General features: G+C 43.8%; 1 protein-coding gene across 2 annotated transcripts in view; it reads left to right on the top strand.

Moving 5' to 3' along the window:
* The window catches only part of PKL (chromatin remodeling factor CHD3 (PICKLE)), a 51,501-nt gene extending 38,333 nt beyond the window's left edge, over window positions 1-13,168 (top strand). The window contains exons 22-32 of one of the 2 annotated variants that reach the window (XR_015264086.1): window positions 691-879; window positions 1,563-1,731; window positions 1,855-1,969; window positions 7,245-7,319; window positions 7,410-7,471; window positions 7,571-7,647; window positions 7,757-7,887; window positions 8,021-8,378; window positions 8,681-10,211; window positions 10,268-12,214; window positions 12,347-13,168. Coding sequence is in view for 1 of the 2 variants with exons in the window: in XM_086786523.1 (XP_086642649.1) it covers window positions 691-879; window positions 1,563-1,731; window positions 1,855-1,969; window positions 7,245-7,319; window positions 7,410-7,471; window positions 7,571-7,647; window positions 7,757-7,887; window positions 8,021-8,378; window positions 8,681-8,801; window positions 12,141-12,214; window positions 12,347-12,847 (1,872 nt within the window). In the remaining variant the exon portion in view is untranslated. The remainder of the gene's footprint in view (window positions 1-690; window positions 880-1,562; window positions 1,732-1,854; window positions 1,970-7,244; window positions 7,320-7,409; window positions 7,472-7,570; window positions 7,648-7,756; window positions 7,888-8,020; window positions 8,379-8,680; window positions 10,212-10,267; window positions 12,215-12,346) is intronic. The other variant, XM_086786523.1, reaches the window with a different exon arrangement.
* The last annotated feature ends 869 nt before the right edge of the window (window positions 13,169-14,037 follow it).

The raw sequence follows: 14,037 nt of genomic DNA, 5'->3' as shown, positions 1-14,037 counted from the left end.
GCGATAATGTTTGTAAACTCCCGAACCACTATTCAAATCCAAGGCAAGAGCCGAAAATGCCTTGAGGTGTGTATTTGATTGCGACTTCAAGCAATATCATATGGTACATGCGTAGGTCCATCCTAATGGCACCTTTTCATCACGATCAAGTCATGATGTTTAAAGGCCAAAGCATGTAAACTGTAACTGTTACAAAATTCATTTAGAGAACACAATTTGACACTTGAAACTTCAAATATACGAGGACTATGACCTCGGTAATGCTTACGTCCTTATCTGCTTGAGACATACAAGATCTTACAAGCGGAGAACAACTGCCTCAATTGGCACGATGACAAATTACTCGTGAAACATGACAAGTCAATCCTTGGCTTGATGGCCAATCAGTACAGGTTTACCTTGGTTCAAATTGTATTGCCAAAAGCTTTGGCAAAGTTTAGGGGACCCTCCAAGGTCTTTGCTTTTGTTTTTTCCAAAATTTGTTCAGTATGCACAAATGCTATGTAGTACATCTTTGAAATCCATATCCATATTCTAGAATGAATTCAAGACAAGTTTAAAGAAAATATTGCACATGCCACCCAAAATCAGTGTGTGAATCCTACAAGATAGCTAAACATATTTCCTCTCCCTAATCTCATCTTATGCTGTTTTCATGTGACTCGAGTTATCTTTTGTCTACATCTGCAGGTAGCAAATTTTGAGTATGTAGGTGAGGAGGAGACATCCAAAGAAGCAGAAGGGAACAAAGATTCCAAAGAGTTGGACCCTGAAGCTAAAGCCAAATACTGGGATGATCTTTTGAAGCAAAGATACGAAGAACAGCAGCAACGTGATGCAGCTGCAGAGCTCGGTAAAGGGAAGCGAGCACGTAAACAGGTTTGTCTTTTTTTCCCCCCCTTCACATTCTGCTCCTCTTTGTGGGAGTGTGCTTTCAATGTGTATCTACGGTTTGCCTGAATTGACAGTTTGAGTGACATCTTCTTTCTTTTCATCTGCTTATTTATGGTTTTAGCAGATTTTCCCTTTCTTGATCCTTTTTTATTCGTGACTGGCTGAGCATGAGGAGTTGTGTGTGTGTGTGTGTGTGTGAGAGAGAGAGAGAGAGAGAGAGAGAAGAAATGAAATGAAATGTTATATTAATGTCTTCAAAAGGCCAAAGTGACCTATGAGACCAAAGTTACAACCATGTGACATCTGATACACTGTCTGGAAAAGAAAAGAAAGAACTGAAGGTAAGTATCTAGCCCTACAATACATCAGTAGGGAGCATCCGGAAGCAGCAACTAGGGAGAGTGGGAAGCTAATGCTACTAGTCAAAATGGGGTACATGAGTACATGGATACATGAATACATGAATACGAGAGAGAGAGAGAGAGAGAGAGAGAGAGAGAGAGACAGAGAGAGAGAGAGAGAGAGTGGCCGCGGTTTATGTGATCAAATGACCTTGATATCGGTAGTGATAAACTGTCTTGGCCTCAATCACTTTAGGGAATGTGCGACAATGCACTTGTAGAGTTTCTGCCATCAGCACTCTCAGTATACTAGTTTGTGATACTCAGGTTGTCCCGTTGATAGAAGATGATCTTGCTGGTATGGCAAGTGTTAGCTCAGATGATGAAGATGAAGAGCCTGCAACTGACACTACTGGATTGGAAACGGGCATTTCTTTTAAAGAAACCACTGATGGATCAGAAAAGAGGCTCCCAATTCCTAAAAAGAAGCCTAAAGGTACACTGCTTGCTTTGAATATTTAAATGTATGTGAAGGAGGAGCTTTCATTTCTGTTCTAGTCTTGTGTGCATGACAGATTTTGTAATTCACAAACTCTGATACTTCATACTTGTGTGTCAGTGGAGTCCTCTGAAACACCTGGGCCTCCCCCTTTGATACAGGGTGAGGGTAAATCACTGAAAATCCTAGGTTTCAATCGGAAGCAGAGGGCAGCGTTTGTGCAAATTCTGATGAGGTAATGTTATTGAATGCAGCAGTGCTTCTGAGGTATCATCACTTGTACCCACATGCATGTACACACACATCCATGCCTAGGGGGTTTCTGATGGTATGATTGCAAATGCTCTTGCACAGATTGGTATATAAATTTTAAAAAATAAAATCTCTCTCTCTCTCTCTCTCTCTCTCTCTCACTCACTCACACACACACACACACACACACACACACACGAGAGAGAGAGAGAGAGAGAGAGAGAGAGAGAGAGAGAGAGATTAAGCGTCTACTAAAGACCCAATGGGCCTATGAGACCAAAGTGATACAATAATGTCCATGGCATATCTCATCATGGAATGGAAAATAAAACAGAAAGAAAACGAGAGAGAGAGAGAGAGAGAGAGAGAGAGAGAGAGAGATGTATGCAGGATTTGTAGTATGGGGAGATCGAGTCCGAGGAGCATTACATTTTTAGATGAGATACTCGTCCCTTTAGGGAGGGCTTCGGGCTCTTGCCACAGGTGATGCATTACAGAGATCAGAGGACTATACCTATTGGAGTTGAGGCACCACAGACATACTATTGAGGCAGCAGCCCGAGAGACCCACCTAACACTCAGCCTGCACAAGATTCACCAGGACACATGTACCAAGACAGAGCTAGACATGCCCATCGAGTGAGCACCCTCCAGACCCGTGGCAGGTTGGCATCACGTAGCCGGGGAGTCTTCTGAGAGAGAGCGAGACGCCCATGCTCCTGGCGACCCAGGCCCTCCACTTGCCAGCTCGAGATCTGGGACTTGCTTCAGCTATATAGAGAGGAAGCCTCAATGGTGGTGAATATTGAGGCCAGGTACATGGTCCACGAAGAGGATGACACATTATCAGCCCAGATACATGATGTTCTTCTGCTGCCTACTTTGTTGTACACACATGGTCTATGTAGTATATTGACCCTGTCTATCCATTTGGTAGCTAGTCTTTTACTTTTTTCATATTGTCTTGAAATCCAATCTACTCATGGATCACATTAACAGATTTTTAGTCTCATAGACCCTTCGGGTCTCTTGTGGATGTTAATAATATCTTTCTTTCTCTGAGAGGACCTGTTATTCACCCGTTCAGCCAGTGGGGACGATCTACAGAGATCATCTTCTTCGTTTGACAGAGGACGGTTTCATCATACGCCTGCACTACATGGACACACATCTGTCATTTGGGGTGCGATGTGCGATTGGACAGATCCGCACCTCATCCCATCAGTTGAGAGTGGAGACAGCCAGATCCACACTTCATCCCATCAGATATGGGCCATGGGGCAGCTACACCAGAAGACAGGATATGCCAGCTTTGTCATTCAGAGGTTGAGACAGAGGCCCACTATATATGCTGATGCCTGGTATCTCCCACTGACTTCTTTCAGACTAGAGCTCTGAGAGCAGATCCACCCACTACACTCAACCTCTAGGTTGGGTAAAAGCCCAGCTGAGAGGAGTGACACTAGACAGAGCCATCGAGCTATGGAGAGCCCGACGCCCCCGACCCTGTGGCCACCGCCCACACTTGCATCACCACAGGAGGATCAGTGCCTCATTTCCCATCACCACAAGACTTTCTCCCGCCGGCCCAGCTTTACTACATTGGGTACCATGATGCAGCGCCCTATGCGGGATATTTTAGGGTGATGTGAGAGCTTGATGCTCTTTGTATTTGGGTCAGCTTTGGCTTTTCAGCTCTTGTTCCTTTCTTTTATTTTAGTACCCATGATTATGTATTCCATGGACATGATGCAATCTTTTGGTCTCATAGGTCATTTTGGCCTTTTGTAGATATTAATATAACTCTCTCTCTCTCTCTCTCTCTCTTTATCCGGGATCAGGCACAGTTCCTTCGGAGAGCTAGCCATCCTCGTCCCGTCAGCTCCAGATGGGGATATCCTCCAGCATGATAGAGTGGCTTTGCCTTCCATGTATATTGTCATAGGGTATGACGGGAGGATGACATAGGATGAGCACCACTGTGGCACTAACCTCACCATTCATCGTACGCATAGGACCCTCGTATTATGCAGGACTATTTTTTCTTTCGCACTCTGGACTCACCTTGGACCGGGCCCACCAGCTACTTTACACTCGATGTCCACGGGCCTTAGGTCCACGGCAGCTCTTGACACAATAGCTCTAGAATGGGAAGATTCTCAGCGATATAGAGATACTCCCCCACTGAGGGTGGGCTTGGCGAGCCTTTCGGTAATCATAGACTTACCTATCCTAGATATTTTGGATGGATGCGGATAATGTACACCCACATGAGCCCTCCTTTTCTTGTACCGACTTGGAGATGTATCCTCCCCATGTACTCACATGCTCACCATAGTGCACACCATGCTCATGCTGAGGATGATGATGATGATCTTTTTGTATGAGTTTTTGTAGTCTTTTCCATGGCCGAGTACCACATGTCCACCTTTGGTCTCATAGACCCGTTGGTTCTTTTCAAGACGTTTAATTTAACTCTCTTCCTTCCTCCGTGTGTGTGTGTGTGTGTGTGTGTGTGTGTGTCTGTCTTGCACACACCTTTTAAGGGCTCCATAGACCAAGGCCAAGGATCATTTGACCTAGAACTGAAGCCCTAATAAGGTTTCATAGATCCCATGTCATATGCATCACATGACCACGATAGATTGTGGCTCAACTAACCACCCAACTGAAGAGTTCTCTAGACTCACCCTCACCCGTGAGCTTGAGGTTTGATTGCCGCGAGCCTGATTTGTACCGATGGCCCCAACCTTGCATCCCATACCCAAGGTCACTTATATAGCAATAGCAATAACCTGGCTATAATTGGCCCTTGCTTTATTTATAATCTTTCTTGCATTATTTATAAGCTTTTAGCCATGATTAGCTCGTAGCCAATCTAGACCTACTCCCATGCCCTAGCTAAGCCCTAACCCTAATTTGGGTTAGTCCACGTCCCTAGCCCTAACACTAGGCTTGTCGGGACGTAACATACTTTCCTCCTCCTCTTCAATTCACGTCCTCTTTAATGCATAAGGAGACAAGTTGAACCCTTGGATCCGAACATCTGTTCGTAGCATCTACGCAAGTCTATTGCCTCTTACCTGGGCCAGTGTAAGACTACACTAGCGCCCTTGGCCCATGTGTAAACCCTCTTGGTCCCCTTGCCCTAACTAAGTCCTAACCCTAACCTGGGTTAGTCAGCATCGCTAGCCCTAACCCTAGGCTTGTTGGGACGTAACACACTTGGCCTGAAGCGTGCCTCTGCTCCAGCCTTTGGTGTGGGAATCAAGATGCTTGCCTCTCTAGCCCATGGAGGGGATTGGTGTTTGTAGTTCTCCTGTTAAGTTGCCCAATACTTCGGTTTGGTGTTGCAGTTGTCTTTGAGTTTCGACCATATTGGAGCCTCTTTCCTTTCTTGATGCAAGATATCATGCAGGTATAGTCCTATAACTTGGAACTTCATATATTCTGGAGGAATGTCCAGAAGGCGTTTTTCATCCTATCTTTTCAATATCATGAGCCTATCCTGATGTTAGCAGATGGTCGTTTGCAGTTTGGAGCCTGATTCCCATGCAAACAATAGAAGCAAAATACTTCTTTTTAAAATTAGAAACCTGTGAAATGATTCTATCTAGAAACGTTTTGAAACACTAAAAAATCTTATGGCAAAAAAAAATTTACCCAATTTCAAGGTTGAAAATTTTTCATGCATTTCAATTTTTTTTTGGGGTTCATGACTTTCTTGCCCTCTTCATTCCACTTTGGTCACTTTTTTGCCTTGTGATTGCAGCCCATTTGCACACCACTTCAGGCTGCAACCTCCTCCTCCCCTCTGCAACCCACTTTTCCTCCCTTCTTCTTCCTCTGCACTCTTCTTTTTCATCTTTTCTTCTTTGTCCTCTTCTCCCTTTCTTGTTTCTCTTCTCCCTTCTTTTTCTTCTTCTTCTCTCTTCCTTTCTCTTTTGAAAAAAGCTTCATACATTTTTTATAGCTTTTTAATAGATCGTTTTTTTTTGAAATGTGGTGGGTTTTGTTTTTGGCTGTGGTCTGTGAAGTTTTGAGATGAAACCTTGAAAAAGAGAATCTTGAAAGATTCCTTGTGACTACGATGCAAACCTTGAAAATCTGTGAGGAGGCATGAGCCTCACTTCATGGTGCTCTACACCTGTGCAGCACCCCAATTTTCTCGTAGGCTCTTCAGGGGCATATTATTGAAGCCCTTTTTGAAGCCGGTTAAGGTGTTTCCTCCATAAGTACTTGCGTACAAGATGATCCATCATGCTTTGCAAGATCTGAATGCTACTTGTCCATGTGCTTTCTTTCCCATATTTTTAGTCCATTCTTCGAGTTTCAGTCTCACAATAATACTAAAGTGTTTTTCCATAGCATAACCCACCATTATGGTTATGTAGTTTGTGAGCTGATTACAATCGCTCCCTTTAAAAATGCAGTTCACCCAGTTGTCTTGCCAGTGAGGGGTAAAGCCGCACCTCTTTTGGAAGCAAGCCTGTCCATGTGGAGTTATATCTGCATTGCTATCGGCTGATGTCCCCATCTGTCTAATGCTCGATGCATCACATTTTTCTCAACAGTGCACTTTTGTCAAGCGGTCCCATAGATCACACTTCCCTTTTTTGTAGTTGTGGAAGCTTCAGATCTCTATGGTTACCATCAATGCAAGAGGGAAACACAAATCATAGTATAGTTCATAATACATATAGAATACTGTTTTAGCCTAGAGTATCCCTGTTAGAGATATTGTCACACGTAAGTGAGATCAAAGTGAAGGCATGGCTGAGAAGAAATGTGAAGCGCTCGCTGCTAATGAGCCTTTTCTAGATGCTCTGTATTTTATGCGAGCACACACACGTGTATGGTTCACACACCTTGGTATTTTTCCACAGGTTTTTATTGGAGAAACTTTTGAAACTTAGGCTGGAAAAACCTTTAGAAACATTTCTTGCCATCTCTTCCAAAACATTTCTTGCAACTCTGATTCATAGAAGTTCATGAGATGTCCTCAAATATGGCGAGAGTTTTTTTGGCCAGCGTTTTTAGATGGTTTAAGCATCAAGGCGCGTAGAATATGGTGCAGTCTATTCACAGTTTCTGTGTAGTTTTTATAGAACTGTTAATCAGATGGCATCAAGTTCGATCTTAGAATTTGTAAAGTGTTCACACACACATTCCCATGCACATGCACGTAGGCACCTTTGGCCCTAGACAATGGGCCAACATGGTTCTCCGTAGGTACTTAGGTTGAATTCCATGTTCAGGTTTGGGCTCGGTGATTTCAGCTGGAGTGAGTTCCTTCCACGGATGAAGCCTAAAACAGCAGAAGAAATAAAAGAGTATGTAGCATAGTTTCAAGATTGTTTTTATGCTCAACTTTCCCTTCACGAAAAGGGATTTGTTTGATTGCTCTTGGTGTGAATGGTTAGGTACGGTACTCTTTTTTTAACACACATTGCTGAGGATATATCGGAGTCACCAACATTTTCAGGTGGGTGAACCGTTTTGGATTGCTGCTGCATACGTGACTGTTAAACAAGTTCTTTTACTAGAGACTAATGTATTTATATATGTTTTGGTCAATGACTAGATGGTGTCCCAAAGGAAGGTCTTCGTATTCAGGATGTCCTGGTACGCCTGGCGATATTGCATCTCATACAAGACAAGGTAATCTGCTCTGCTCAAGGCTTCTGATTAGTATGCTTCTAAATGTGCTAAAGTAATGCCAGCAAACATCACTTTTTTGGGGGATAATTGATAAACATTTTCTGGTTAGGTGAAAGATTTTAGGGAAGGATCCACAAGTCCTCTTTTCTCAGATGATGTTTACAAGAGGCTTCCTGGCTTGGTTAATGCAAGATTTTGGAAGGAATCACAAGATTGGAAGCTTCTGCAAGCCATCCTCAAGTAGGATGTTCTCTAGAGTCATGGTTCCAGACATCTTTTGGATTCTACTTTGTAGTGCATGGTTCAGCTCTTATATACCTTCATACTTTTTCTTAACCTTGACCAAGTACTAGTTTATATGTACTTGTTTCAGGCATGGTTATGGACGCTGGCAAGAGATTATAGATGATGTTCAATTAGATCTAAAGAGTTTCATCTGCAAGGAGTTGCAGTTGCCATCTTCTGGAAGTAGTTTGGTGTTGGATGGCTCCCGATCACCAACCAAGATGCTCTTGCAAGAGATTACTCGCATACCAAAAGAAGAAGATTCTGGGCAAGCTGTGGGCATGAACTGTATTCAAGCAGCTGGCCAAGAAGATGCAGGAGCAGGATCTTCTAATGCAGATAGACAAGAGGACCAACGCATTCATAAGAGGATGGTTGAGTTTTTGAAGAAACGTGTAGTGCTACTGGAAAAAGCCTTAAATGCTGAGTATCACCAGGAGTCAATGGTAATGTATACATCTTCTGATAGTATATATGTGTGTGTATGTGCACGTGTGCGTGGGTGCGTGTACGTACATATGCTTACATATACATACATACAGACATGCATGCATGTACATATGTATGCATGTATGTATGTGTGTTTGCATCCACTTGTGTGGGCATCTACATGTGTGTGTGTGTGTGAATGCATGAATGCGTGTATGTATGTATGTATGGTTGCATGTATGCATATATGTATGTATACATGTAAGTGTTTTATTTGGGTGACTATGTCATAATATAGTTTACCTTAATAACTTTTCAGGAAGAACAAAAAGGAGATGATGAAAATGGTGAAGATGTAAGTCTGATTGACACTCAAGATGCAGGAAATGATGCTCAGATGGACCTTCCTCGCCATCAATCCCCTGTTCTTATCCTGTTAGGTATTTTTAAAACTTGGGCATATACTTACTCAAAAGCACTTGGTCCCAGTAAACCAAGTGTATGAGGGAGCTGGACAATGCTTTAAATTGTGTTCTCAGCAGATTATGTACTGTTCGGATGGTCATTTGCCATTTTATTTTCATAAACTTGATTGTCACAGTCGACCCTGGACCTGAAAGAAGAAAAGCTGGGCTGAGGTTTGTCTCATTCTACGTGCCTTGTTGCCAAGTTGTTATCCTGTTCCTAGGACCGGTCCTGTCCAACTCTGCCCATGCCTACTGGGTCTGCCATGACAGGTGCCACGTTACTTTGGGTGCATGCCTGTATATAGCTTATATCTGGCACATGTCACAACTGCCAGTCTTTCCTGTGCCATCTGCAAATTGAAATAAGAGATTATAATTTGACTTGGATGGTGTTTTCCTTGTCCACATGGAGAACACAAAACCAGGCACATACAGGCTTGGAGGGAGATCCATGGATTTAGATGTGCCAGATCCCCCTTTATTGGTCCTTGCGAACACTTGGTTTGATTCGCAGGTTTGGGCTAAGGGATTTGTTTCAGGTCTCACTCAAGTATGGAATTAGCTGCCCCTTCCTTGAGTGCAAGTTTTAGTATCAGAGCCATTATGTAGCTCGATTGTGGAAAATCTTTTTTTTCCCCATGAAAAGATCCTTCACATGAGTTGAAATAAAGACGTCTGCACCAACCCTTGGAGAATGTTGAGTACAATTCCACAGGGGGAGGTGGGGGGAGCCTCTCTAGGGGCTGAAAACAAAAGACACCTCTGCGCCCGCCTAGCAAGTGGGAAAGGCCCCCAGGAGACCAATGGTGGATCCACATGCATAGGGGAAGAGGTTGTGGGCTCTGCTAGAATCCCCTGCTCGCAAGGTTTGCGGAGCTGGTTTGGACGGAGAGTAGTGACAGTTTGTCCAGTCATGGAGGTGCTCCTGGTGGGAACTGATGGGCATCCTGAGGGAAGTATTTGCCAGGCTTGGTTAATGGCATCCATGAGGAGGGACTGGGAGAATCCAATGACACACCGTCGGACTCTATTGGGGGTCCCTCTTAGAGGGAAGGAGAAGACTGCGGCCCCAACTGTAACTATTTGGTCCTCCTAACTCTATTTCACATGATGAAATCCATGCCTGGACACCAGACAGGTGGAAGAAGACATGGGGATAGGGTCCATAAGGTTTGATTAAGAAAAAGCACCATTCTTGGTCAAAAAGCAGGAAAAAGCAAAAAGTCAAATAGGAATGACCGCGAGCCAAGGGCACCATTAGAAAGAGGAGACTGAGCTGGACCAAAAAGCTAAAAGGCGATTTCTCAAAAAGCAGCTAAAAGAGCAAAAGTTAAGGCAAAAAGAGAAAAGCAAAGCATAAAAAGGCAAAGCAAAAGCATGAAGGCTTTTTGGCAAAAAGAGAAAAGCAAAGCATAAAAAGGCAAAGCAAAAGCATGAAGGCTTTTTGGCAAAAAGTAGAGTCTCTTACAAGTATAAAAAGGATTGGACTTCCCTTGTAGTACCATGAACAAGATCATTGAATATTCAAGGAGATTGAGGAGTGTGTATGGGCATCATTATGATCATGGAGAGCTTCTTCTTCGCCATCAACACCTCCTCCAACTTGCTTTTTAGATGTACGGTCAGTCCTAGACTTGAATGGGCATATATGCATGGACGATATGGACGTGTGTACGGAGCTGTACGGATCTGTACCGACAAATTTCAAAAACCCTGAAAATTTCAGAAACCCTAAAACTGCTTCAAAAATCCTAAAAACTGCTTTTTGGATGTTTTAATCGCCCAAAAACCATTAAAACAGGTTTTATATCAGTTTTCTTGCCAAAAAGAGCTTTTCCATGGTTTTCTTCATTGACAAGGTTGTAGGAGTTGTGGAGATTACTCATGGGAACTTGGACTAAACTTGGATTTGAACTTGGAGATAGAGCTTGGATATGGAACATAGAGCTTGGACATGGATAACTTGGACATAGAGCTTGGGCATGGAACTTGGATATGAACATGGAACTTAGACATATAGCTTGGACATAGATCTGGACTTGGTTTTGGATTTGAATTGGGACTTGGAACTTGGACTTGGATTCATTGGATTTGGGTTTGGATATTGGATCTGATACTAGCCCGGTGAGAGATTCTGGTGGGTCGTCCCTGTGGTGTGCTCGGCATCAGAGATCTTGTGCCTAGACATCGACATCGACTTGGATATCCTACATCGGCATATCTGTTTGTTTTGTATTCATTGATTGTATTGATCCTGGCCAGCGTGCCGTGGATTGTTCTTGAATAAATTCCTGAAAGGGGGTGAGGCCTGTTTCTTGCTCAATGTGGTGTACTGTGCAAGATCCCTATTTCCTTCTCTCCCTCCCCTCTCTCTATATATCTTTATCTCTTGGACACATTGTTGAGTCTGCCACTGCACGCCCCACTGGGCTTACACCACCATCATTCTTGGTTGGGCAAGAGTGATGCATGACCACACATACACAAAGGTGGGCTCCCACCTTGACATAGGATCTTGTTGGGAGACACTTGAAGAACATGAAGTCCAGTGGGTGCCTCATAATCTGAGGGTGGCCACCACGCAAGAGCCGATGACGGGGAGGAGGTGATAATTGTCTCCATGGGGTCGAGCAAGCGCTGAATTGATTGGCACCTTGCAGGGTTTGGTGGGTCTCAAGCTGCCGGCAGCTGAGGGGTGTGAAGAGCCGAGATAGCTGGCAATAAATCCACGGGAGAGTGCGTTTTTAATGCAATTTTCCTCTCAAATTGTTGGTTGGACACTTGCTTCTTGCTGGTTGTGGGCTGGTCGGTTAGCTAAAGCACCCAAATAGCTTATAAACTCACTTTTTCACACATGGGTGCCCAGCTGCTGACCTGTCCACATCTGGCTGTTCAACATCTATTTTGTCTGGCCATCCAACTGCTGAGCCTGTCCACACGCCTGTCCGCCCATTTGGGCTCCCTGCTGATCTGTCCGGTGTCCCTGGGCAAGCCTGTCCCTTATGGAGGTTGCTCAGCCCGGACTTTGCTACTTTGCGATGTGTGACAATCCCCATTCTCGATATCCCTTCTTTACCCACTTGGCCGGCGAAGCGTTGGATTGAGCTTCTTCAGGCGACAACAGCCTTCATTCCCAGCAGCATCGTTAACACAAGATACCCCATCGAACTGCCAGCCACCTGAGGGGGTTGCATCACTGCTGAGAAGCTCTATCCACACCCCCCCCCCAATAATTGTCTTTCATTTACTCTCTTATATAGGCATGTACTTGTACATTTTCTTACATTAAAATGATTATTTCCCAATTGGCAGCTCCGGAAGAAATCTCAGCTCATGCTTATGATAATGAGCCAAGGCGTCTAGAGGTAGCACGAATCTTCAACGAGGTATGTGCTTTTTGACCTTCCTGGCATTTACCATGGCAATTCACAGCATGGTGCTTTCAGTGAGAATGGCTTAATCGATGCAATTAAGCTTCTTTGGGTTTTCTAAATGCTGAACCTGCAACTTGTTCTCAGATTTGCAAAATGGTCAATGAGTGTGAAGGAGATGCTGCGGAGACATATACAGGGAACAAAGCAGCTGGTGTCCGACTGAGAAAGAGCTCTCGGCAAATTGATGGGCTTTGCATAGACATGCGGAAAGCATTCGTAGCTTTGCAACCGTTAGGAGCACCAACAGAGAGGTGTATTGGTGACCAGAGTGTATTTGGTACAAGTATTCTCGGGGAGGATGCAGATGCCCTGTCTGAGGAGAATGATGAGGACATGGATGCAGAGCTGGATTCGGATGGTGATGTGCCACCAACTGCATTTAGGGGTTTGCAAAAACAAGAGGTTTGTCAATCATCGGATCGGCAGCAGACAGTCTTCGAAAATATGAATTCACTGTACTCTCCTAATACTGGCTTAAGAGGGGGGGCAGATCTCACAGCCATGGGTGGCGTTCCTGCTCTTTCTGCCCCTCAAAACAGTAACATACCAAGGTGGTCTTCTTCAGTAGTAGTCTTGGACGACTGAGATCCTCTTCCAAAACCCATACAGTACCATTCTCTCTCCATGATACGGATTATGTCACCCTTGATTCTCCAGCTCAGCTATTTTATGATCTGCTCTGCTCTCTATTTGATGATCCAGGTGTCGAAGTGGATCTACTGAGCTCTACACCAAACCAGAATGTATAGGTACTTCCTTATTGGGCAATGGAGATGCAAAGATCTCCATTGTATACATCTCCATCTTCGCAACAATTCTCATCCGGGAAGATTGTTGCATTGCTGTAACTAGCTAATATACAAAGACAATCTAGAAACAATTTGAGAGTATCACTTCCATTGAGAACCTGCAGTCTCGTTTTATGCTTGACACATGGTTAATCTATCAGTAGTGTCATATGTAGTCAACAACAAAATGTGGTGTATACGAGTTGTGATGCTTGCAACCAACATGAGGAGGTTAGCAGACCTGCTTCCTGCCCCCTTGTGGCGCACGCGACTGTGGAGTCTGGTTCACATTAGCCGTTAGTAATGATATATGTTCTTCCTTTGGGTTGCACCGTCTTTCCCAGGCCAAGGGTGTTACCATTCTTCATATTTAATCAGGCTTCATAGTTTTAGCAAATAGCCTGGGCCATTTGGCAATCACATCATCTTTTTCCAGGCTGCTTGCCCACCCATAGTGAGTGAGCACATTACTTTCTGCCAGTGTGCATGCCATTGGAATCTTCGGTTTGAGTTATACCACCTATCATGCTCATTAGATATAACATCGAGAAATCAAAATCTGCCGTAAATCCGGGTTGTACAATCTATAACCTTTGGATTGAGCCATAACCGATAAATATGAATCCTATTATTTGTCGTTTAATTTCCTTCTCTTTTCATCTTGGACATGTAATGCAACCAAAAACTTTGAAGTTTGAAGTTTGTTTTTGAATTGTGCACGCTACTTTGGGCGTAAGGACTACTTTTTTAGAACTCCTTTCTATTCATGCAAATTTAACTCACTCCAAAATTGGCTTGGAAGATTGTTTTGACTTAGAATTGCCCTAGCCAACTTTGCAATAGCCTTCTGTCACATGTTATGGAGTGTAAGAGCTTATATGTTTTGTAATACCTTGCTACGAATAAGAGTAGCCCGATTCTCGACATGTGTATTGTCCCCTCCACATTCCTTTATTTATATCTTACACCTTTCTCTCTACCCTAGCC

The sequence above is a fragment of the Cibotium barometz genome, chromosome 49 (genome assembly GCF_041138505.1).
Source record: "Cibotium barometz isolate CiBa-2024 chromosome 49, ASM4113850v1, whole genome shotgun sequence".
Classification (NCBI taxonomy): Eukaryota; Viridiplantae; Streptophyta; class Polypodiopsida; order Cyatheales; family Cibotiaceae; genus Cibotium; species Cibotium barometz.
This window is presented reverse-complemented; position numbering and strand designations above follow the sequence as displayed.